This window comes from Montipora foliosa, chromosome 6 (assembly GCF_036669935.1).
Source record: "Montipora foliosa isolate CH-2021 chromosome 6, ASM3666993v2, whole genome shotgun sequence".
NCBI lineage: Eukaryota > Metazoa > Cnidaria > Anthozoa > Scleractinia > Acroporidae > Montipora > Montipora foliosa.
In genome coordinates this window covers 48,135,163-48,160,162 of record NC_090874.1, presented here as the reverse complement: position 1 = coordinate 48,160,162, position 25,000 = coordinate 48,135,163, and the positions used below count along the sequence as shown (strand labels likewise).

At 38.8% G+C, this 25,000-nt stretch overlaps 2 protein-coding genes across 2 annotated transcripts in view; one reads left to right on the top strand and one right to left on the bottom strand.

The window, feature by feature from the left end:
- The window catches only part of LOC138007548 (glutamate-rich WD repeat-containing protein 1-like), a 21,899-nt gene extending 2,527 nt beyond the window's left edge, over positions 1–19,372 (bottom strand). Inside the window, exons 1-13 of the mRNA XM_068854525.1 lie at positions 19,210–19,372; positions 18,012–18,152; positions 17,158–17,216; positions 16,251–16,328; positions 13,867–13,935; positions 12,172–12,295; positions 11,250–11,335; positions 6,871–7,038; positions 6,220–6,263; positions 5,564–5,702; positions 2,030–2,154; positions 646–717; positions 192–393 (exon numbers count right to left, since the gene is read on the bottom strand). Of these exons, the coding sequence (XP_068710626.1) occupies positions 192–393; positions 646–717; positions 2,030–2,154; positions 5,564–5,702; positions 6,220–6,263; positions 6,871–7,038; positions 11,250–11,335; positions 12,172–12,295; positions 13,867–13,935; positions 16,251–16,328; positions 17,158–17,216; positions 18,012–18,152; positions 19,210–19,234 (1,332 nt within the window). The 5' untranslated portion in view covers positions 19,235–19,372. The remainder of the gene's footprint in view (positions 1–191; positions 394–645; positions 718–2,029; positions 2,155–5,563; positions 5,703–6,219; positions 6,264–6,870; positions 7,039–11,249; positions 11,336–12,171; positions 12,296–13,866; positions 13,936–16,250; positions 16,329–17,157; positions 17,217–18,011; positions 18,153–19,209) is intronic.
- The window catches only part of LOC138007550 (uncharacterized), a 9,767-nt gene continuing 4,138 nt past the window's right edge, over positions 19,372–25,000 (top strand). The window contains exons 1-5 of the mRNA XM_068854527.1: positions 19,372–19,561; positions 20,677–20,808; positions 20,988–21,077; positions 24,185–24,327; positions 24,972–25,000. The exon at positions 24,972–25,000 is cut by the window's right edge and continues 109 nt beyond it. Coding sequence (XP_068710628.1) covers positions 19,372–19,561; positions 20,677–20,808; positions 20,988–21,077; positions 24,185–24,327; positions 24,972–25,000 — 584 coding nt within the window. The remainder of the gene's footprint in view (positions 19,562–20,676; positions 20,809–20,987; positions 21,078–24,184; positions 24,328–24,971) is intronic.

Below are 25,000 nucleotides of genomic sequence, written 5' to 3'. Positions count from 1 at the left end.
CTCTACCACATTTTTAAACTAATCCTCTCTAATAGTGAAAAGATACTTAGCAATAAAAATATGGTACAGTCAATACAAATGAAAAAGAAGAACAGCTCACTTCCAGTTGAAAAAAAAGGGGGTTCGTGCTGAAACTCCCTAATGTCGCGACCGACGTCTGCGAATACACATCGTAAATCCTAACCCCATACCATGTGAATGAACAGCAGTTGTGGTGGAACATCCAGATGTCTTCCTTTGTCCTCGGTTACATCGTCTCTCTCCACTGCTAAGTCCCAAAGCGTCACTTGGTTATCTGAACCCGATGCTGCAAACACAGAGCTATCGGTAGGATGCCACTCAACTGATGTGATGGGAGCTGTGTGGTGTTTGAACATTGCAACGGCCTCACCACTTATGAATTCAAAAGAAAAAATACTCAGTAAAAGAACAATGACTTCGGGAAGTGGGGAGACCCAAAGAAAACAATTTTCATAGTTAACAAGAACCATCATGCAGTTTGTATCTTGACGTAAAGGTCGATGATTTTCCGTTTCTAGATGAGTCTAAAATGTGTGGGACAATCAGAAATAAGGGCCTGCCGTACTAACACGGGAAACTTATAAAATGCGAAAACATGAGATAAAAACACAATTTGGCTACTACCTCTGAAACTGCCGTAGATCCCAAACTTTTATAACGCCATCATCGCCACCGGAGACAATAAACGGTTCATTTCTGGAAAGAGACATTGCTCCTAGGTGATTATGGAGGCTCAGTTGTGCAAAGAGTGGATAACGTTTTCCACTGGAAACGGTATCCATTTGATAGCTCAATTGCATTTGATAGCCCTTAAACGGCTTTGAACAGATCCGTATCCAGTGATTAGCGTTATCCACGTTTTGAACAACTCAGGCCAAAATCTACAAGACACTGAAAACTACTCGTGACAGAGCCTTCTGGCCATCCTGCAGCGTATTGCTTTGGTAGAAGAGGAAAAATGAGAGTAAAAAACGAAGCCTGGATGGGTATGAATGAAGCAGTGAAGAGGACCCGTCGTTTCTCTATCCCACGAGATGAATGACGTCCATATCAGGCTACCCGGTCGTCTACAATAAAAGTGCCCTCTGAAGTCTACAAATCGTAACCGGTCGTTATGTCTAGCAGTTATTTCGTTATCGTCCACTTCGCTGACCTCCTCAGTCGTTTTGCTGACATGTCCGGTTTGGGTATTAAAGGGTTAGTTCTGCACTTCTGTATTTTTTTAAATAAATAACACAAACAAACGATGGTACTCGTCGGGAAAGATGGGTCATGACGTTTGCTTGCCCGGCAATTGGCAACAAGGCCAGATCGAGGATTTTTCTTAGGAGGGGGTGTACCACTAAGATATGGCGTAGCTGACTGGTGACGTTTTTTTTTTGGCAGAAAACAAGTTGTATTAGAAAGTCGCAGGTCATCTCGGGGGGGGGGGGGGGGGGTTACCCCTGCACCCTCCCTCTAGATCCGCCCCTGGGCAAGGGTTGGAACTCAGTGTGGGTTAGGGGAGTTACCAAATATGTTACCGAAAGGAACGACTTTGCTAGTTTTCAAAACTGGGCCGAGTTGCTCGAAGCACGGTTAATGTTAACCATTCATAGGGTGGTGTCAACACCTCTTGGTTGTTAGCGTATATACAACTTCGAGCAACAACGTCCTGGACGTTTGTGAAAGCCTAAACTTGTTGGGGAGACAAATACTTGCAAAGAATGAAAGTAATGTATGTACTTGAAGTGCGGGTTATAGACGAAACGTAGAAGTGATCCTAGCACTTAACTTATTGACCTGCTCCCAACTGTGTGGCTTCATAGCTCAGTTGCTACAGCATTGAACCGGCATCGCAGAGGGTCATGGGTTCGAATCCCGTTGGATCCGCCTAAATTTTTCAGGTGTCTATCAGAGACAATTACTTAAATTGTCTAATTAAGTGCGCGGATCACTTCTACGTTTCGACAAATTCTTCCATTTACAAATAAATACAGTACAAAAATTAATTAGGATAAACACTAACCTGTTCCAGGAAATAACGTTAACATCCGAATCATGTGCTTGAGCGGTCAGCATGCAGGCTTTGGAGGGCTTTGCTCTGGCATCCCAAATTCGAATTGTTTTGTCAACTGAACATGATGCAAACACCTGATGACGAACACGAAAATAAAGCGCATGAATTACCGGTGCTGAAAGACTCGAATCAAGTCAAAACGTTGTTGAAAGATGAGATAAAGATATGTTAACCGTGCTAAGCAGTTCCTGTGAAGATTAATCCGGCAAAGCGGGAGAGGAATGACACCTGATGATTGATATATTAGCGAACTTACTCAATGACTACGTTGACGGCAATGACGACATGACAAACCTCAAATTTAATGAGAAAAAAACGATGGCTGTGCACCCTCGCTTACCAGTCGACTCGTACCCAAATTCAGATAATTGGTACCTAGGCAAATGGTTGTTTCGTACCCATTTTGGTTGCGGTGAAAATTCGTTTTTATCAACCACAACAGCGTTAACTGTTTCACATGTACTTGTGGCGTAATGTCCCGCAACGTTTTTGGCCGTTGCAAGGTATATTTATACATTGGGCAATGATTCGTGCAACATGTCACCGCAATGGCGTTGTGAGACAAGTTACACGAAAAATTGCACAGTGCAACAGCGCCTTCATTTGTTTAAGAAAAGCACCGACTATAGGTTGGGTACGAAACATCCGAAATTGGGTACGAATCAGCCAATTTGGGTAGGAATCGTCTGAATTTGGGGTGCGTACGAAACGATCGTGGGGACGAATCGACTGGATTCTGCTCCCCCCACATCTGCATTTTACATTTTGGTACATTTCTTTCCCAAGAAATTTTAAAACAAATGTTTTAAAATTTCTTGCTTGCCTGCCTGTCCTAGGATTTTCGAAGATCTAAAAAAAATGGTATAATTGCCCATTTTTAACGGGTTTTTACCCTAAAAAGATCACCTAGAATTTTCGGGAGCCTTTTTTCTGGCTGAAGTTTTCGAAACGGTAAATTTTGATCCCTATAATTTTCGGATCACTAGACTTTCAGCTAGGAAATCCGAATGGATGAAAATTTTTTAGGGGATAAAAATATGCCTATATCTACCGTTTAAATACTAAAATACGTCAGGGCTCCTGAATACGTTTAACAATGCTATGTTTAAGTGGTTTTGAACTATATTCTCGTTGGGTGCCCCTGTTTGCCGCTTTCCCAACAAAACAATGACAAGAAATGACCAAAGTTGAAGTCCCGTGGAGGACGTGAGCATATAATCGTGAATTTTAAATTTTGTTTTCTTCATTTCTACACTAGCTCCCTAATCCGGGTAATGTATTAGGAGCAAAAAGATCAGTTTTTTTGGCCATACAAGGATGTATCAAGGGATAATAAATACATCTTGCAGCATACGTTCCTGAGAAGCTCAGAGAAAGAGAGAGAGAGAGAGAGAGAGAGAGAGAGAGAGAGAGAGAGAGAGAGAGAGAGAGAGAGACCAAAAATTAAATGGGAAAAATTGTGAAGACACTTTTTGTAAAAAAAAAAGGCAACGAAGAAGGCACAAAAAAGACCATTCATCTTCTCGTGTGTGAAGCCTAATCTGACAAGAGTGCACGATCACAATGCGCAAAATGTTTCCCGCAATCTTAGAAACTTAATTAAGCATTAAAGCGTTGGGAATAATAATTTGATGCCGAGCTTTCGACTCTGCCAATTCAGGTCTTTATAACGAAACAAATCAAGTGCAAAGATGGACTAAACAAGTTCTGGGGTGAGTCATGAGATTTATGGCCTGCGATAGAATCCGGTTTTTTTAGGCGGCGGGTGAACTAGAGCCGAAAAAACCGGATGCTATCGCAGGCTATGAGATTTATAGCCCTTTTCACTCAAATAATATAACCCTTCAATAATAATAATAATAATAATAATAATAATAATAATAATAATAATAATAATAATAATAATAATAATAATAATGTGGTAAGTGGTATGAACACGAACCAGCAACGGTCACTGAAAATAAAGAAGCTACGATACTATACACACAGATAGAGAAATAGCAGCTAACAAGCCCGATATAGTAGTGACCAAAGTCACCATAAGAACAAAACCTGCAAACTCATAGATAAGGCAGTACCATCAGACAGAAACAACTCATTAAAGCATACTCAAAAACTCTCCAAAGATAAAGACCTAGAGATTGAAACAACCAGAATGTGGGGAATGAAAACAGAAACAATACCAGTTATTATAGGTGCTCTCGGGCTCATCAAGAAGGGACTGCAAAAGCACATGGAAAAAACCCCTGGGGCAATAGATGATGATGATGATGATGATGATGATGATGATGATGTTGATGATGTCATAATGGACGTATTGGGGGGATGGTACCGAGACTTAGAGGTTAAGCGGAAGAAGCTGGTCAGAAGTAAGAGTAAGGGAGTTCTTCATAACATGCAGAAGACTGTACTCTCAGACGGTTGAAGTCGCAACATGGACAATGAATACCGCATTCAAATTTATTGACTCTCTTTCTTCAACATCTTTTCGACTTGTGATGTAATCGTCAATGGATTTCTATAGCCGATTAAGTAACATATTGAAGAGAGTTTTAAAAACTTTATGATTACCATTTTAAAGTTTAGATGTCGTAAATTTGTCTCCTTGATACACGCTAAGCTGAGGCAGAGCTCACTGGTATGGCCAAAAACAGAATTCAGTACAACATGTACATACATTGTATATTACAGAATTCCAGGCATTACCCCAGAGGAAATTTACGAAAGAGTAACTGATCTGTGGCCAATAACGGCGCATAACCAAAACATTTCCTAAGACACTCAGGTTTCCAGATTTCTCTGGTTTTGGACGAAAAGACCTATCCCCTATCAGGAACAATATGAACTTTTGGTCTCCAAATGTCATCACAGCCACCATGTTAGTTTCCCCAAACAAAGAAACGGCAGCCATGTTGGTGTCCCGACCAAATCCTCTGGGAATTGAACTCTATTATTATGCAAACGTTTTCTTTTAGTTTTCGTTGAAAAGCATGGCTACTGATCATGTGAGTGAAAACCAAGAATTCTTACCATGTGCACTTTTATCAGTGCTTACAAAAAGAAAACATTATTTAAGGACGGTGCCTACTATTGCTATTGCGCATACGTTCTGCGCATCTCGAGATACTCGGATTTCCTATCGGCGGTGCTTATTAATACAGGGATATTTTTGCGCGGTTCAAAACTATGCGGAGAAAGCAGAACTTAGCAAGTGCTCTTGCTATCCAAAAAGAAAATTGGGGGTAACCACGCATTTTTCAGAGATAATTAAGGTTGAATTTGGAAAAGAACGCCATACATTGCTTTGTATTTTGAAGCTTTTTTCAAATATTGTTGATTAATTATCTTCGAAAAATGGTTGGTTACCCCAAATTTTCTTTTTGGATTTCAATAACACTTGTTAAGATCTGCTTTTCCCGCATAGTCAGTAAACCGCGCAAAAATACCTTTGAATTAGCAGGCACCGTCCTTAACAGTATTTACATTTTCTTCATTAGGGCTCCACTGTATATCTTCAACCGAGTCTGTGTGTGCACTGTAAGGTCGCTGGTCCACGTGCCAGAAGCCACCCTCTGTAGGAGACCACAGATGGATATTCTTCTTACAATCACCAGTTGCTAATCTGATGTAGATATGAATTCAAATAATTATGGAGAACAAAAATTATCAACAAAAATGCAGCAATTTGTAAATTGCCATGAATAATTTGTTTCCAAAATTGATCATCATTTTTGAAATCACAACCTCTTCCAGATACGGGATCTTAAAAAGACAACTACCACAAAAACAAGGAACAGTAACTGGCGAAATTCTGGTACACAAAAATCCATGAAGTATTCCAGCTGACAGCAACCTCGTTCCCAGGTCTCCTGTCAATGAGGAGAACCTGGGAACAAGGTTGTGCTGACAGTAGTGACACACATATTGTGACTGGTCTTTTTCCTCAAAATCCATAACAAATAATATTATCAAATGGTCCTGACGTTTTTTTTACCACAGTCCATTTTTTAAAAAAAGGTTTAAACCTTTAAAAAATAATATTATTTTCACTTGAATCTTTAGAATGGTTTTGTAAGTGGAAGCTGTCTTTGCAAATTATTAATACAATAACAAGGTTTTAATATCATAAAATATTTTACCGTCCATGAACAGTGCTTGACCAGTCCATAGCAAAACCCTCAACCTGGACATTAACACAAAAACTAAAGTAAACAAATGGAAATTCCAAGTTGTTAAACTGTCTATTTCAGTCCCCAAAGACTGATTCACCATTTCATGAAGCGCAAACCTTTTTGAGGCAAGAAAGGTCTTACGTGTTAGTTGTACATCTGGGAAAGGAAAATATGGCCATACAGAAAGGAAAAGAGATTAAAAAAAGGCAGAGGGAGTGAAGACTGGGTGCATTTCATGATAATCCCACACCAAAGATACTTGAATGCAAGGTGTTTAGAAGTCCTCAGTCAAAGGCAACAACAAACGAAGGTAGATGGCCCAGCAATTAAAACACTGCAAAGTGAGCAAATTTGCAAACAACAAGAAAATTCTCCAATTCCCTTTGCTCGCTTACCATTTACATGTTATCACTGAATTCTTAACCTTATTGTCATTGGGTTGTTAAGAAAACATTTTAGCCTTTTGTTTCAAATTGCTAGTACATATGCAGAATTTTATGAACTTGAACTTGGACTTGAAAATGACCAAAGAAGGGTAGAGATGTTGTCATTGTTATATCTTGTTTTTATAAGTAAATCTTTTTTTCAAGATCCAAATAGTAATTATTATTAACTTACCTGGTGACCATCAAATGAGAACAATGGCTGGACATCTTTTGAATTGTATGCCCCAGCTGACGTTTTTGGGTTATCAACACAAATAACTTGTTGAGATAAATCCCAGACATGAATCTTTCCTCTTTCAGACCAGGTGGCTACAATATGCCTTTCAGGGATTGGAGCAAACTAACAAAGACATAACAGTATTTTTAAGTAATCCTGTTTTCTGTTGGTAGTGGATTACCTAAGTAAAATTAATCAAGGTGTTAAATCAAATGATAAAAATCAAATGCTTGAATTGAATAAAAAATTGTATTCAACATTACCTACAATCCTCGCCAAAAATCCTTGAAACACCCCCTTCCCCTGCACAGTGTTGAGATGACATTTTACTGTTTGACTGGCTGCAACAACATTGAAAAAGGGAGGGGGACGAATACGGTGCGAGAATGTTCAAAGTGTTTCAAGGTTTTTGTCGAAGATTGTGTGAGCTGCAAAAAGCCATCTGGTTAATATCAGACCGTGTCATTTATTGTTAAGTACCGGTAGTTTCCGTGAGTAGCCCAGAAAGACAGTTGATAGCTGGAAAAATCGTGCTGTAACTTTCGTTTGACGCAAGATAGGAAAAATATGACATTTCTAAATTTCGGCAGAAATAAATAGCAAATGTTATTTTCGGTCTTTAAAAATGGCATGAATACCACCTGGCCAAAATAGTCACGCATTGGAGAGTTTTCTTTTTTTACTCAGACATGAAGGTTAAGTAGTGTGATCAGTCACACATTTCAGTGAAAAAAGCAATTATGGTGTACAATAGGAAAACATCGGCGGAAGAACGAGCACTCATCAGATTCTTGGAGATGGAAAAAAGGTATTCTCTACGAGAAATTACCGCAAAAGTCGACTGATCTGCAGAAACGCAAGTGTTAAAATAATTTAACAGTCGTTCAACGCATTCGCGAACTCACGCAAATGTCATCCACGAAAGAAGAGAAAGGCCAAGAAAGTTGTCATCCAGGGAAGAGAGACTCCTTAGAAGGACTCTACTGAAACTGAGGAAGGTAGCGCCAAGCGACTCATGAATGAGGCAAACATCTGTGAAAGTAATGTGTCAGTTCGCGCCGTGGGAAGATTCTTAAATAGCAAAGGGTACTAGGCCCGGAAAAAAAGGGCTGCTTACTAACAATCAGAGAAGAGCTTACGCGTTGCATTTACCAAAAAGGTGAGAGAACAGTATGACAAGGAGTCAGGGGCACCTCAAATGCTTTTGCGCAAAAGACCAACCCGCTGGACAATGCTCGAGGTTCTACTGGAAGGATCTACCAAAAAAAATCAGAAGGTCTCAACCAGTATTGCACAGCGACAGGGAGTAAAGTTGGATCTAGAGGAAAGGTAGTCAAGTGTTTAGGCGCGATGATTTCATAGGGTAATGTAGGAGTTATTTTATGCCACGAGGATGAGCATATGACGGGAAATTATTTTGCTTCTTTCATTGATAACACTTCTGAGCAAGTGTTTGTGGAATCAAAGAAAAAAAATACAAGACTCTTCATTCAAGATAATAACCAACGGCAGAACTGCTTTGCAACGAGTCAGCGCACAATTGCTTAAGATACCGCCACGCAGTCCTGATGTAAATCCAATCAGTAGAGAACATATTTGAATCAGTCAGTGACGACTTGCATGACAGCGCTATTGAGGAACAATTAGAGCGTGAGCGTTTCACGCAGTTCAAAAAAAGAGTGAAAAATACAATTGTTCGGTTTCCAGTAGCCAAAATAAACAATTGAATGGAATCCATGGACAGGTGTATATACAACTCATACTAGAAACACAAGGACAGAGACTAAAATATTGAATATGTAACTGTATTTTTTCAGAGAAATATAATGCAATTTACATTTACAAAATTATCCTTTGGCAACTGATGCACTACAGAATTTCATGTAAAAGTCGTTTGTGGCACCTACAAATGTAGGATTTATACCCTAACACTGTTTGTCATAAGGGAATCAGTGTCTATGTACTGTGCATGTTTAGCCTTAGTTGACTCACGTGCGGTAAAGGTCACAACGGTTTACCCTTGTCAAAATAGAAGTTGGTCTGTTGACAATCTTATTTTATTACATGTTATGGTTAACCGTTGGGAAAAGGCTGAATTTCACGATAGCATTGAAGCTGTTCTTGAAAATTCCTTTCAATCATAAGTAACGTCTTCTACAAACTGATTTTCAACTGAGAAATACGAATAAGGAATGCGAGAAAAGGCAAAAACTAATGGTAAACCGTGAGGTTTACCAGGGTTTGTTTACACTTTACACTTCCGTTACCATCACGCAATACTTCTCCTGCGCATGCTCAAAAATATTCCCGCCACTTCAGACAATCCTCGCCAAAAATCCTTGAAACACCCCCTTCCCCTGCACAGTGTTGAGATGACATTTTACTGTTTGACTGGCTGCAACAACATTGAAAAAGGGAGGGGGACGAATACGGTGCGAGAATGTTCAAAGTGTTTCAAGGTTTTTGTCGAAGATTGTAGCTTGAATGATCTTTCACACAAAAATTATTGTAAATTATACCAATATTAGTTAGATTAAACATACATGGCAAGGATTACGGTGTAATGTAAATTTTGCAACAATTTGCTCAATTACTAATAATGCCAAATACGAAGCTATTCAAAACACATTAATTAACCCCACTGATGAGCCTGGAAAATTTTGGCTCTTCTTGGTAGAATCCTGAGAATTAAGGACGTTCGCGCCAAAATCTTCCTACGGTGAGATTTTCTTCATTTCTCGCCTAGAGTTAGGTCATAAAGTACTTACTCCAAAAATAAAATAAAAATTGGGGGTCACCGACTTTGTTTCGGAGAAAATGGCAGTGGAAAAATGCCTTAATTTCGATAAATCTGTCATAATAACGAAAGGTAGCCTCATCTGCTCATCCATCGAAAATCCTAAAAATAAACTGTTAGAGTGAAGGTTTCCGTGCATAAGTTTTCAGGGGTGGGGTTTTAAGATAATTTCATGCCGCTAGGGATGTCGTAAACAGTAGAGTTCATCCTGGACGAGCGTTTTCGTAACCTCTATCCGTTGCAACCACTACTGGAATTCGATGACACGAGGAAAGAAAATTTAAAAAAAAGACAACTTCTTACGGTGAGATTTTTTTCATTTTATCATATTTTGTAGATAGAAAGTAGAGTAAGTGATTCATAATTAAAAAAATAGGGGTCACCGATGATCCAAAGGAGTAAAATCGATGTGATTTTACGAAGCTCTTGGAAAACTTCGTTTGTCACGTTTTTGCGTGATTTGTCGGGGAAGGACTGGAACCCAGGAGAGGATCGATCGTTGAAGAAATGAAAGGTTTTTACCCCAAAACAAAGCTTTCTCGAGCACAGCAACGAAGTTTTAAGCAGTCGTCATCTTCATTTGGTTAGTGTTTTGTATAATATTTCTCCATTGCCGTCATGCTCGTCTTCTGGAGTGTGGTTTTTGTGAAATTTAATCGCTGGTTTGTTCCACGCAGGTCCGCACTATTCAAGCCGACGAGGACGAAAATACTGCTCTATTTTCACGAAAGTAAAGGAAAAGAACTTCAAAAACATACAGTCGTTTTGAACTTAAGTTCGTAGGGTAATAAAAACATTAAAAAAAGAAACAGCCCCATTAAATTTACGCAACCGTTCGTCCTCGAGTTTTCCAAACTTTCAGCCACTACTCGATCAGCAGCTACCTTTTCCAGAGCTTTTCTATCCTCCTGCTCACTTCTCTTCAACGTTTCATGATGATTCGGAAATAAATGTGCCATTCTTTTGCCGGCCTGGAATTTTTTCCCGGCGTTTTTGTCGCCATGTTATTTTAACTAATGCTTGAACAATATTTATGAAAGTCAAGTAGACTAGTGCACGACTGATAAAAACAACGCGAACATCAGTCGTGCAGTAGTCTACTTGACTTTCCTAAATATTTTTAATCAATTTTGACTAATCACGATCTTCTCTTATCCAACGCTGTGCAAGACTTATCGTCCACGGTTTCTGCAAAGGTTTTCAAACCTCAACTTCACTAACGCTCGAAGTAATGCGTGACATATTACAGTCGCGTTACCTGCGCAGTTACGTTGCGCACAAACAATTAGCGCGAACGTCCTTAAGTTCATAGCTACCTTGCCCTCAGGTACAACAAGTGGCATCCCTTCAAGGAACAAAATTGATTAAATTCGATTCCATAGTACAAAAACTAAGACCCTGGGGTCTTAAGGCTTTTTCTTTTTGAGGGTCTTAGTTTCTGTAACACCCAGCAAAAAGGCTGGAATTTTAAATGAGATGAGAATTTGAACCTGATTCTTATACAACTCGTTATATAACTTGTATCTGTGGCTCTCACCCGGATTCTATTGACTGCACCAGTGTGATTTACCATGGCTGTGTCTAAGTCTGGTTCCTCATCTAATAGTTCATCATCTGAGTCACCTTCAAAAAATTACATAGAATGTGGTTATTTAGTGATGATGAGAACATTACTATGGGCATACATGTAACAAGATAATAGGAAGCTTAAGCACGCAACGTCTTTGAGCCATGGACGGCAACTGGAAGAGAACTGTTTCCTGTTTAACTTGCCTTCACTCTACCACACTTATAATTATTGTAAGTATCTTTTCACTATATAGTTGAGAAGTTTAGTTTTAGTATCTGGGAGAGACCAATGTCCTGGAATGCGAAATTTTCACTTACGGTTTCCATCTGTGGCTCAAATATGTTGCGTGGAAAAGCTCTCTAATGTATACCACGAGTTGTTCACTATGGCTGACATACATTCCTTGTGTCATTACAAACTGTTTTGAACTATACGTGTACCTATACACAAACTCCATATACCGGTAGATCAAGAAATGAAGGTTCAATAATAGAGCTACCTCATTTTAATCTTTTAGTCAAGTAGAATTCCTATACTTATTGGTACATGTATCTACCGGTAAGCTGTGGAATAGTCTACCATTCCATAAATGTCTTCTGAGCGACGTAAATAGTTTTAAAGATAAACTTCATGATTCCGATTATTTGGAATGTTTTTTATAACTTACAGTAGTGCTTTTTTTATGTAGTTTTCACATTGACCATGTGGTTAATTTTAAATAATTTGTACTGATCCCAAATTCTCAAGAAAACAGAAATCAAATCCCTCTCCAGGCTATTTTCAATGACGCTTCTATATCCAGTAATTATGTGCCTGCTTCAATTTCCATTATCTGATACGGTAACATGGTCATGAACTGTTAACAAGATTTGTACATGTAGTTTCTCACTCTCTTCATCTTCATCGTTTTCAGAATTTGTCTTGTCTAACTGTGACATCTTCATCACAATAACAAAATTCTGTTTTCCTGGTGCTGCCTGAGTCCCAGCCACAATGTATGCAGTCATTGGAAACTGAAAAACAGATGCAACCATAAGGACATGAACAAAGTAATTGTATTCACATAAGAAAAAGGCTCGGATCCTTGCCAGTTCAACAACTTATTCTGACTGCATCATTGGATATAATTTCAACCAATTGTGATGTTAACTTTCATTAATATACAGTATAATTTCCCTAAACTTTAATCATTGATTGTTATTACGAGGCCTTTGAAGGAGAATTGAGGCCTGAGGCTCTCCCAGGGGTTTTGGGGAACAAGAGAACATTCGCTAATTAGAAGAGACTGGGGAACAGGGGAACAATATCAAAATAATTATTTTAGGGGACAAGGGAACAAAAACAATATTATCATGAGGCCTGTACCGCCCCGTGCGCGCTTTCAATTCAAAACTATTGGGAAAATCACTGTATGAGGGCCATATGCATTTGCGCAAGCAGGGCCGGAAAAAGCTGTACGGCCCTACTAGGAACACATACTGCTCTGTGCGATGCAATTTTAGGGGATTTCGTCGCTTTTAAACATCCAAGTAATTTACAGGGCTCCAGAAAAGCAAATGCAAACAACATATTAGATAAATTTTCTGTGCAGAGTTTTCTTTTTTATTTTGTCCTATCTTCATATTCTGAGTGCTCATGAATAGTGTAAAGAGCCCATATGATAAACTGCTTATTGACTGAGTTAAGGTCGAGCCGGACAGGAAAATATTTGGCCCTGGGTCATTACGCACGGATCTCGCTGGGCTCGGTCCATGCGCCATGACCTCGGGCCAAATATTTTCCCTTCCAGCCCTCCCACTCGGTCAATAAGTACATACATGTATTATTGGCAACAAAAAGCTGGAAACAAGTTTGAAAGTAATTTGGGGAACAAAAATTAATTAAGGCAACCCGCCCCTCCCCCCCCCCCCCCCCAAACCCCTTCCTGGGAGGGCCTCAGGCCTCAAAGTACCAAAACATAGCAAGCTTTTGTGGAGGCAATTGAAGGATAAAAGGAAATTTAAGCAATCCATTGAAATATTGCAAACATTCAACAAAGGTCATGTGAGCATGATACTACGAAAGTCATTGAAAAGCTCTCGAAATACAAAGACCTTGAGAATTAAACTTTGAGAATGTGGGGAATGAAGACAGAGACTGTGCCAGTTATTGCTGTTGCGGTGGGACTTATTTGAAAGGGAATGGACCAGAATTTGGGAAAGATCCCTGGAGCCAGTAACATCAATGAGCTGCAAAAGATCATCCTCCTAGGAACAGCACACATACTGAGAAGGCTTCTGTCCATGAAATGAAAACTCCGCTGGTACCTCAGGACCAAGGAATGGCCCCAGTTTTAGGAGAGTGTAGGAAGAAATAAATAGCACTAAAAATGTTTAAAATTACAATAAATAGGTATTTGTCAAGAGCATTTCTGACACTCAATGCATTCATCCCTCACACTGGTTTCACAGTTGTGTGGAAACGTGTGCTCAGATCTAGGCTGTGGGATGGCTGGCATAAAGGGCGTTGCCTTCCTCTGTTGCTATTTTTACCACATATATCTTCCAATAATTGGCTGTATTATAGGAGCTAGTTGACTTCTTACCTCTGTTCTTGAGTCTCCAAGGCTGTCTGGAATTACATCAAAACTTAGGCAAGGGGCATGAGTTTGAGCCTGGAAAAAATACAATATTGCAAATAATGAACTCAGCTTCAAAACAGCATAATTATACACTAGCCTGGGTACAGCACTTAGCTTTCGAAACAGTACATATCCTGAATGCACCCACGGTCTCAGACAGTTGGACTTAATCATCATCAGGAGAGCCCAGCTAAAGAGTGTACATGTTCATGTTCATGTACTCACCACACACAGCTACAACAGCACAGACTGTCTGTCAGTGACAACATAGTGCCCCGCTATTCATTCACTCCAGAATCATACCAGTAACAATGCTCTACTCCCTTCTAAAATTTCTATGCTCTTTACTGACTGCGAGCAGGTTCATCATCATTTCACAAGAATCTCAGCAGCGGGTAATCTATACGTTTAAGCCTCTAGAACTAACCAAGTATTATTTTCTTTTGCTAGAATAGGTGTAAGATTGTGAAATAACATCCCAAAGAAACTTTGCAATTTGTATCAAAAAAAGAACCCTGTTTATGCGTGAACTCAAAAATCCGCTGTTAAAACTAATGGTGGGGGAGGGACACTCGCATAATTATGAAAGGGGGTGGAGATGTGTGTCGTTTTGCTTAGGGGTGTAAATTTTGGATTTTGGTCTAACTTAGGGTGTCAGGAGAAAATGCCATCATTACATGTATGTAGTTGCAAAGGTCTAGTTTAGGGTTTCATGCAAAGAAGTATAAAAATATATATTTAATATGTTTTAAATATGGCCTCTTTTAGGGGTCAAAAAATCCTGGGCGAAGATTGGTCACCTTAAGGGATTTCATTCAAACTTTCTGACAAGCATCCCTACCCCTTCATATGCGAAGTACCCCCCTCCTCCGTACATTGTCTTCGTAGATGTAACCAAGGCATTTGACCTTGTTTGCGGGAAGGGCCTCTTCAAGCTCCTAGAGGAGATTGGGTGCCCACAGAAGCTGCTGAGGGTGGTGTTGTCATTCTACGAAGGGCACAGTGCTGTTCAAGGGGTCATTATCTGCTGCCTTCCCCATCAGCAGCGGCATAAAGCAGGGTTGTGTCCTTGCCCCACCCTCTTCGGCAACATTTTCTCCCTGTTGCTGTCTTACGCTTTCAGCAAATCAGAAGATGGAGTGTTCCTCCACATGCGATCTGATGGCAAGCTGTTTAACCTGTCCTGCCTGTGAGCTAAGGCAAAAGTATGCAAGCTCCTGCTGCCCTGGCCTTCCACACACAAGATGGACTGCAGAGACTGCCTGCAGGAGGAATTTCGCCCAACCATTTGCCTGAAGAAAACGAACGTGATGGGTCAGCATGGAGATATGTCCAGGTTTGCCCGCAAATCAGGAAATCCCCCAGAATCTCCGTCGGTGACTACACCCTGGAAGTAGAAGAGGACAGTCTTCACTTACCTCGTCTCAACAATCTCCAGCAATCCATCCCTTGGGGCCAAGATCAACAAGCGCATTGGCAAAGCAGCATCAGCCAATTGTCCAGAATGTCGACAAAGGTGTGAGAGAACACCAAGATTGCAATGTACAAAGCCTGTGTGCTGAGCACCCTGCTCTATGGCAGCAAAACCTGGACAGCTTACACCTGAAAGGAAAGCTGCCTCAACACTTTCCCCCTGTGCTGCCTACGACGCAACCTAGGCATATCCTGGCAAGACAAAGTGTTCAACAATGATGTCCTTGAGTGTGCCAACATCCCAAGCATGTTTGCAATGCTGTCTCAGAGATGCCTGCCCTGGGCTGGCTACATTCGGGGCATGGCAGATGGACTAGCTCCTGCCAAAGGATGTCCTCTACAGCAAGCTCACATCAGGTTCCAGATCAGTTGCCCGCCCAATGCCGTGCTTCAAGGCCGTATGCAAAAGAGACAATCATGAAGTTTGTCGAGATCAACAGTGACTCATGGGAAGCAGCTGAGGCTGACCGCAGCAACTGGTGCCAAGTGATGCAGACAAGGGTGAAGAATGCAGAGGCCAGAAGGGAAAAGCAGTGGCAGGAGAGAAGGGAACGACAGAGAGCAAGAGCAGCCTTAACATCTCGCTACCATTACATCAACAATTACAGCAACTGTGACAGAGACTGCCATTCCAGAATTGGACTTAACAGTCACAGTCATCCGACATTTCTGACGCAGTCCATTGTCTTTCGAGACAGACAGAGAAGATGAATGATCAATCTTTTTTTAAACTTTACTGCTTTTGTCTGTGTTTAAGATGACATGAAAATTATCACTTCAAGTATTTAAACTTTTTGTTTGTTTAGGGCCACCAACATACCCACTGTGACATCACATGAAAACAAAGGATAGTCATACTACAAAAATCAACTTACTGCATGATACATTTCATAAGCAGATCTGTCATAAGTCAGTTCATCTCCTTCCTCCATCTTATCCCCAGGAAGGAAAACCTAGAATGTGAACACCAAAAGTGATAAAAACTGAAAAATGGAGTGGCTATTTTAATATTCTTTGTTCAATTAAGGCTTTTAACTTCATTAATTTATTTCATTATAAATACTGCTAAATTAAGTAAATTGTTTAAACAACAACATAGCCCAAAAATTCAGAATAATTATTGTAACTGCATGTAGTTGACAGTTTTGATGCCTATTATTTATTTATTTTTTTCTTGGCTACATGTACAGTATGTTTCGGCATGACTCATGCCATCGTCAATTTAATAATTAACACTGTATGATCCAGGCTTCCAGATACATGTAAGTTTGTAAAACAGGGTATGAGTAAGGATGCCCGGTGGGTGAAATTTCCACAGCTCCTACTAAACCACTAAAAATTCTCTATTAATTTTTCGGGTCATGAAGCTTTTTTACACGAAATCCCCCTACTGTATTTTCTGAAACACTGTGCATGATCACATCCTATTTAGTAAGTTCTTTCATTTTTGTAGACTTATTAGGGCTAGGAGACACTTTTGGTGTTGTTTATTTTGTCTGTAGCACAGTGACATGTACACTGACCTGTAGAATGTGACCTGTGTTTTAGACCCGCCGATAGACAAGTTAAATCAAGTTAGTCAAGTTGCCTCTCAGGTACATGTAAATCAAACCAAAGCAAAGGGTGTTTGTTTGAAAGTAGCTGGGAGTCACGCTCATAAAGCAGAAAATGCCCAGCCCCTATCCCACTGGCAAATGACATTTCACTGCCTTTATTTTTTTTAATAAAACAGCTAATCATGGTGAGAGCGAGCATCATTACACAAACAATAAAGAAAGCTACCTGCTTTTTGTCTTTCTTCTTAGCCTTTTCCTTTTTCTTGGATGATGTCTGCTTCTTGTCTAAAAGAAATATGCAAAACAAAGTAACCAATGCAGGTGAGGATTACCATGACAACAACCAAGAAATCATGGAGAGAAATGGAAGAAAAGATGTGGAAATTAAGCTGGTAAAAATAAACGTAAAATTACGTTATTTAACGTTGGTATAGGAGCTGGTAGTTAAAATAAACATGTAAATTTTCCCCTCATAACCAAAAAAGAACATTGGCAAAGTAAATTCAACAGATTTGAAACAAGAGAGTACTTCATTTACGCATACAATAAAAAAAAGATCAACTATTAAAAATGTTAAATATTATCTTAACAGATAAAAAAGGATAGCAATAAGGAATACAATATTTAATTTATCATGCATCTATGACTTAATTTGTCCGATTTTAGTGATTTTGGTAAATCATTCCAATCCTTCGTTGCAGCACATTGAAAATTATTTGGTTTTTTGTCCTACTTTTGAATGAAGTTACTAATACTATAATTTCCCTATCCTCCCACATCATCAACAGGAGAACAGGATGACATTACCATAACATACAACTGTGCCATACAGACATGCTACTGCCTTGCCATAAATTTTATGATAATTTATAAACAGCTGCCAAGCTTTCCTTCAGAATTACATCAAACTCCAAAACAGTGACAAAGAAAATACATGATAATATTTATATACATAATATTCTAGTCTACATAATAGTCATTCCAATTACTGTAATGAATAATATTCATTACAGTAAAACAGACAAAGAATTGAGAGCCAACATTGTTGTCCAGAAAATTACATGGCACTTCTATAAGTACCTGTGTGTGAATTATCCCCTTTAGCTTCTTTTACAGTCGAGTTTCTGATTTCTTCCTCATCTTCAGATTCAATACCACTGTTACTACCATCATCTTCACCTTCATCATTGTCAAATATTTCCATTTCTTCATCACCAGAACCTACATGTATTCACGAAAGACTACAGAGTTATTGATAACAACCACAGGATAGCTGAAATATACTATGTATAATACAATGTATACAGTCATGCACTCCTGTCTGCATAAGTGGTTTGCAATCCATACATAGCGGCAAAGATAAAAAGATGTACAAAATAAACAAAAGGAGCTGACAACAGATCTATTGCTTTTCTTCACTGACATAGTGATGCTGACATAAAAATAGGCCGCCTATGGTTACAATAACACAGTACTGAGTTCATTAGGACAAGATATGAACATTACAAATCACATGACAACAACTACATCCATGAAGTTTATGATCATGAATATGTTACATACAGTGTACATCTGTCAGGCTATACACAGTGCTATTCTTGGTTTTCACCCATGTGACAAGGCAGCCATGTTGGTTGGCAATACAATAAAAAAAAATTTTCGCAGAGTTTACATAATAATAAAGTTCAGTTCCCCGCGGAGAGACAAGTTATTGTTCTTGCAATCCAACATGGCCAACATGACCTCACATTCAAACCAGCAATATCAGAGCAGTTCAGGTTACACTCTGATAGTCAGTCAGGCAATAAAATCTATTGAGTGGGTGAAAAAGAGTGGCAGGAAAGACCACACTCAACCCCAACAATTTTATTTCAGTTTGGTAATTTGCACGATTTGTCAGGCGCAAATCGGAAACAGGGGCGGCATGTTCAGCATGTAATTTAAACATATCTCAACTGCCTTTCATAATAACTTCGGCAGGGGAAAATAGGCAGGTATTTTTGTACAGGTCACAGGTCAGGTTTACTACCCCCTTAAGACCTAAATAATCATAGTCTTTAGGCCTAGGGTTAGCATTAATGACGGGTTAGGGTTGTTTTATCATTGTAACAACAGTGGCCTGTAAAAATCTGACCTGTGACCTGTACAAAATATCTGCCGGGGACAAATGTAGTGAAAACTACTACTAGTTTTATAGAGTGACGTTGGAGGCCAGAGGAGCATATGGGACATTTCATTTTCGTTAATTTTCTTCGTAATTCAGTCAAACAAGACAAACCTTCTATGCATCCTTCGTCCGCCATTCCATTAAAAATCTTGGACGAAAAAGCTGTTAATTATTTTCCTTTGCACGTGCAACCAAAAACACGAAATATAAAAGAAATTTACATGACACACTAAAGCGTAAAATTTCAGCTGCTGAACCAGACCCAGTCTCCTGATGGCTCACTTGATCAAGATGGCTGACTCAATGACGAAGAAAGACGCAACGTCGCCTACGAAAATAAAGAAAAAACATACTCCGGGTATCGTTTATTTGAGTCGTTTGCCGCCATTTATGAGGCCAGCAAAAGTAAGAAACATATTTTCAAAGCATGGAGAAGTTGGAAGAATTTTCTTGCAACCAGAAGGTATAAAATGTTTGCATCTTCTGTCTTGTTTGTGCTCACGTAGCAAAACTTGAAGCTAAAGCTCCATATAACTAAGAAACTAAATCTGGAGAAGATGCACACATGGAAGTAAAACCGGTAATCGTTTGATCTCAGTGTCCATGTTTCATACTTACTTCACACATTTTTTTCTTTTTGAATATTTCTATGATAGGTTTAATTGTGATAAAAATGTTTGTAGCTTGTTGTTGTTGTTGTTGTTGTTGTTGAGGAGGGGAGAGGAAAGGTTGTGGATAAAAAATGGAGCGACCCCAGAAGCAGAAGTAAATTTACATGTAACTCTCATTTTTTCAGGTACATGATGGCTGTAGATTCAATTTCCACATCACCCAATTCTTTCAAGACCAGCTGTATTTTTCTTTTGAGCTAATAGATATTAAAAAATACAATTATGATATCCAGCAAATTTATCAAAAAAATGAACCCTGTGGGCAACATGTAACAACAATGTAACAATGCACCATAATTACATGTAAGTGAAGTGCGATCATTTGGGTGAGTGACTACACACTGTAGTCCTGAGAAGGACTATTTAGGATGACATTGACTGACGTTTCAACAACCTTAAAAGCAGAAGTCATCCTCAGAGTCATGTAATTGTGTAACGTCAGTAGATGGAATAAACAATAACAGTGTACATTGTTATTGTTTATACCGTCGACATTGTTATTGTTTGTCGATGTACGTTGTGAAAGTCTTAAGCTCATAAGGTAATGCTCTACTTCCTTTGGCAAGACTGCAGATATTGAAGTCAAATCAAATCAATTGGTTTTGTGTAGGACAGAAAACAAGGGTGCTTAAAGAACTAACTTAACAACGAGTCATGCACACAGGTACAATGTAGCAGAAGAGAATCATAACAAGAACTCCATGTGTACTGTAGGTACATGTAAAGTCTGGCAGTCAAACCTAGGCCATGATGGTTGAAGGAGAGCTCTCACTACTCTGCCAAACCTCCTCTTCTCCATCAAAGGATATTATTGTATTCTCCAAATAATAATGCTCTCTTAAAATTTGCCAGTGTCAAGATTGTTTATTTCACTTTTTCACAGTTAGCTTTGGGTCTTATATTATAGATACTGCTGTGAGGAAACAGAGAAAGAAATATGGTGGGAATGGAAGAAAACTCTTCACTGAAGGATGGATTGAATTTAAAGACAAACGTATCGCCAGAGCCGTAGCCTTGAGTTTTAACAATACCATTATTGGTAATGTGTAATAGTTATTTAATCATTATAATAATAGTTACCGGTAGTATGAATTTTAGCATTACAGTGTTTTTCTAATCTGTTTGGCCAAGAGCAGGAGTTCCTTGATGTGAGTCCCTGGCACCCAAGCTCTACTAAGTGACAGGGATTTTAACTGATTTCTTTTGTCTCATTGGAAGGGGGCAAGAAGAGAGGATATTACCATGATGACATTTGGAACATTAAATATCTTCCGAAGTTTCTTTGGAATCACTTGTGTGAAAAGATAGGTGGGTAAAGTAGCCTTGTTTGACCACAGGTATTAAAGATGCCAAACAGTCTGAGAGTGTTTCATTGTGAAATCTCCAAAATTTAAATTTCCCAGTAATATGCTGGGAGAGATTTGACTAAGTTAATTTAACTCTTTCCCACCTGTGAGTGGCACCTGCAGGTTTAACTGAATAGATGTGTCTTAGGTACGTGCATGAGAGAGTTTGGCAATTGTTGTCCCTTTATGATAAAAGGGTTAACAACAGCTACATTCACTCAGAAACTATGTGTACATGTATGTTGCATTTAACCCTTTTCCTATTGGAAGTAACACTTGTTGATTTTAAATTATGCTTGATAAAATAAATGAGAAAAGCTACACAAAATTAATAATATTTGTTCCCTTTGATGTCCACACATTAAAAAAAATACATGTAACGTTGTGTGGTCGCCATATAGCGGTTTTCAAATGAGTGTTGTGAAACCAAAACCAAAGTAATTACTTTGGCCAATCAAAAAGGACGGAGACAATCCAGTAAACCAATCAAAACTCAAAGTAATTTTACCTAAACAACACAAAGTGCAGGAAGATGAGCACGCACAAGCCACGATTAGTTTTGGTTTCACTACTGTGTGGTTGACAAAATGGTGTGAGAACTTTGACCCAATCACTGAGTGCCAAAGCAATTCGCTAATTACTTTCGACACTCAATTGAAACCCCTCTAAGAATGTTTGTTACTTGCTTATTTCCCAGTGAAACACTCACACTTTTTTTCCTTAAATTGCATGCTCTGATTGGCACTCAAACTCTGGATATCTCTTGCTATTCATCTTTGTGCAACTCGTATGGGATTTGCGCCCGAAAATATTGTAATTGTTGCAGCAGTAAGATGATGAAATATAATACTGGTGTGATAATGAAAAGAGCGACTCACTTTATAATGTCAGTCTATACATTCATACAACCTATACAGCCCCCAATTATTTCAGAAATTTTAACTCCAGTTTTGTTATAAGAAGGGTTTTTTTGTTTTGTAATAAATATCTTGAAAGAGGGAAGTGATCATTGCACTTACCGTAATTTCCAGCCGATTACCCACAGGTAATTTGTTAATTTTTCCGCAAACAGTTGTTGGTGCTGGTTATAGGAAGGTGCAGGTAATGTGATAATTTTTAAATCTTCCAGTATAGTTTTAAATATAAAGTCATTAACGAAACTGTTCCTAAAAATTGTGTATTGCCTCATTTATCCCACCTTAATTGCCTAATGACTTAAATGCTCTTGATGAAAACTCAGGTGCAAATTGAAAACATATCAACAAATATCGTTGGCAAACATAATCTTTTATCACATGTGTGCTATTACTTTCTTACCTTGCTAATTTCACAGCTTGTTTCTTTGTTTAGTTGAAAATAAAAACATTATTCACCTACTGGAATAATAAACTCAGAAAACAAAAGAATAAAAATGTGAAATAGCAGGCTTCACACACAAAAAAATGATGCCAACATGTTTTGGGGGTGCAGGGATGGCACAGTGGTGAGAGCACTCGCCTCCCACCTGACGGCAACCGGAAGTGAGCTGTTTTACCTGTCTTCACACAACCACATTTTCATTGCAAAGTATGTTTTCTTCATTGGAGATGATTAGTATGAAAATCTGGGAGACACCATTGTCCTGGCAGAGGAAATGTTCTCTTCCGGTTGCCGTCCGCGTCTCAAAATCGCGCGTGCTTTAGCGCTTAAGCGCTTATTAATATGACTCAACATAAAAGGTGATTGTCAGCACCCGTGTAAACAAACATTCACAGGCAAAATTTTAAAACCAGAATAATCAGCGCATCAGTAAAATATTCCTAGCAAGCACTGCCTTGATGTAGAGAGTATTTTCCCGTTTCAAGAGATTTGTCAGTAGATCCTGATATATCAGTTCTTTTAGAACGGATTTTTACAAGCGGTATCATTCAATGGAACATCAAAAACAATTGGCATGAAAACTTACCAATTACACGGTAAAGGGTATTTTGTTAATAAAAACAATGGATGAAGTTTTTATTTGATTCAAAACGTTATAAAAAGGTGATTGCCTGAATGAGAAAGACATGCTTCAATCATTTACGATAAATCTATCATCACTCCAACTTTGTGAGTTCGCATTTTTTTTATTTGTTTTGGGTGTGGATTATCTGCTAATGCGGGTAATCTGTTGAATTTTTTTTCTTTTTATTGCAAAAAATGACCGATGTAGGTAATCTACCACGTGGGTAAACGGCCAGAAATTACAGTATCTGGGTGATTTGTTTTAAGCAATCGTCTCTCATAGACATGTGAAAGTTCAGGTGGGCAAGGATACAACAGGATTTGAATCCTTGACCTCTGTGATGCCGGTGCAATGCTCTTAGTCTATTAACTGTGCAATGAAGCCACACAACAGTTGGGAGCAGGTCAACTTGTTGGGTCATGTGTTCCCATGAAAGGACTTGGTGAAAGAAATGTAAACATTTGAAGTGCGGGCTATAGAGAGGTGATGCTCGCACTTTTCTCAACAATTTAAGCAATCGTCTCTTTAATATGTGAGTTCAAATGAAGCTACATTTGTATGATCATCGCAATTATGAACGCAATTTTAACAATTGCGTAGAGAAGCTTCGAAAAATTCAGGACTTCAACAGGGATTGAACTCATGACCTTGCGATATAATTTGGTGCAACGCTCTAACCAACTGAGCTATGAAGCCACTAACGTTGAGAGCTGGTCATTTGTGGGTTCTAATTTTCCTGTGAGGAATAAACCAATGAATGAAATGATATATGAAATGAATTATATACTGAACTGAGCTTCATAGCTCGGTTGGCTAGAGCGTTGCAACAATATCACGAGGTCATGGGTTCAATCCCCGTTGAAGTCCTGAATTTTTCAGGCTTCTGTACGCAATTGCTAAAAATAATTATGTTCATAACTGCGAGGATCATAGCTTCACTTGATTTCACGTCCGCAGTTCAATATACGATTCATTTCATATAAATTATATCATCTCGCCTTATGTGAGTCTTTGCAAATAGTCAAGGGCTTTAGGTCTGTACATTGTTTACTACTAGTACCCTTATGTTGATTTTTCTTTTGCAGCATATGAGAAAGCTACAAAGGAGCAGCTAATGAGAACTGAAATATCCCAAGCTAAAAAGGAGGCAAATTTTTACGTAGAAAATGTTGAGAAAGGAAAGACATTAGAAGCTATTGAAACTAGAAAAAGAAAAAGGAATGATCAGGTGTGATACCAGTAGTTAAGTTTGTTTTTAGAACAAATTAGAGGTAAAATTGTGTGCACTGAGTAAGGAACAAACATCTAACTGTGTGAACATGATGAGCTTTGTATAAGTTAACAGTGCTGTTGAAGAAAAATTTCAGCAGATCTGAAATACATGACTTGTATAATTATCAGTATCTAGGACATTGCTCAGCTTGGCTAACAATGCCTTTTTGAGCTAGTTTAATGGTAATAATAAAATTTTTAAGTGGTAACTGACATTATAATTATAAAAGGGTGTACTGGTAGTTAACACAAAAAGTATTTTTAAAATAGTGAAAATATACCAGTATCCGCCATGGTGCCAAACAGTGAAAATCATCTACTGTAGGCTCATAGAATTTAGGATGATCTGGGTACTTAGCTTTGTTAGGACAATGGAGCTAAAATGTCACTGATGTTTAGAACAAAGAATTCTCCAAAGAAATAATTGCAGTGTGTTGCCCTTAGGAAATTCGGCCATGGAATATAAGTTCAACAACTACAACTTGACTTGCTTGTTCTCACAGTCATTGATTTCTTTACGAGGCAAGGAGGTGTATGTTATCCAGAGTTTTAGGGCCCAGTCAGGAAACGTTGACTTATTTGCCTTCTACTATTTTCCAGAAACCTGTTGAAAAGAAATTGCGAACATT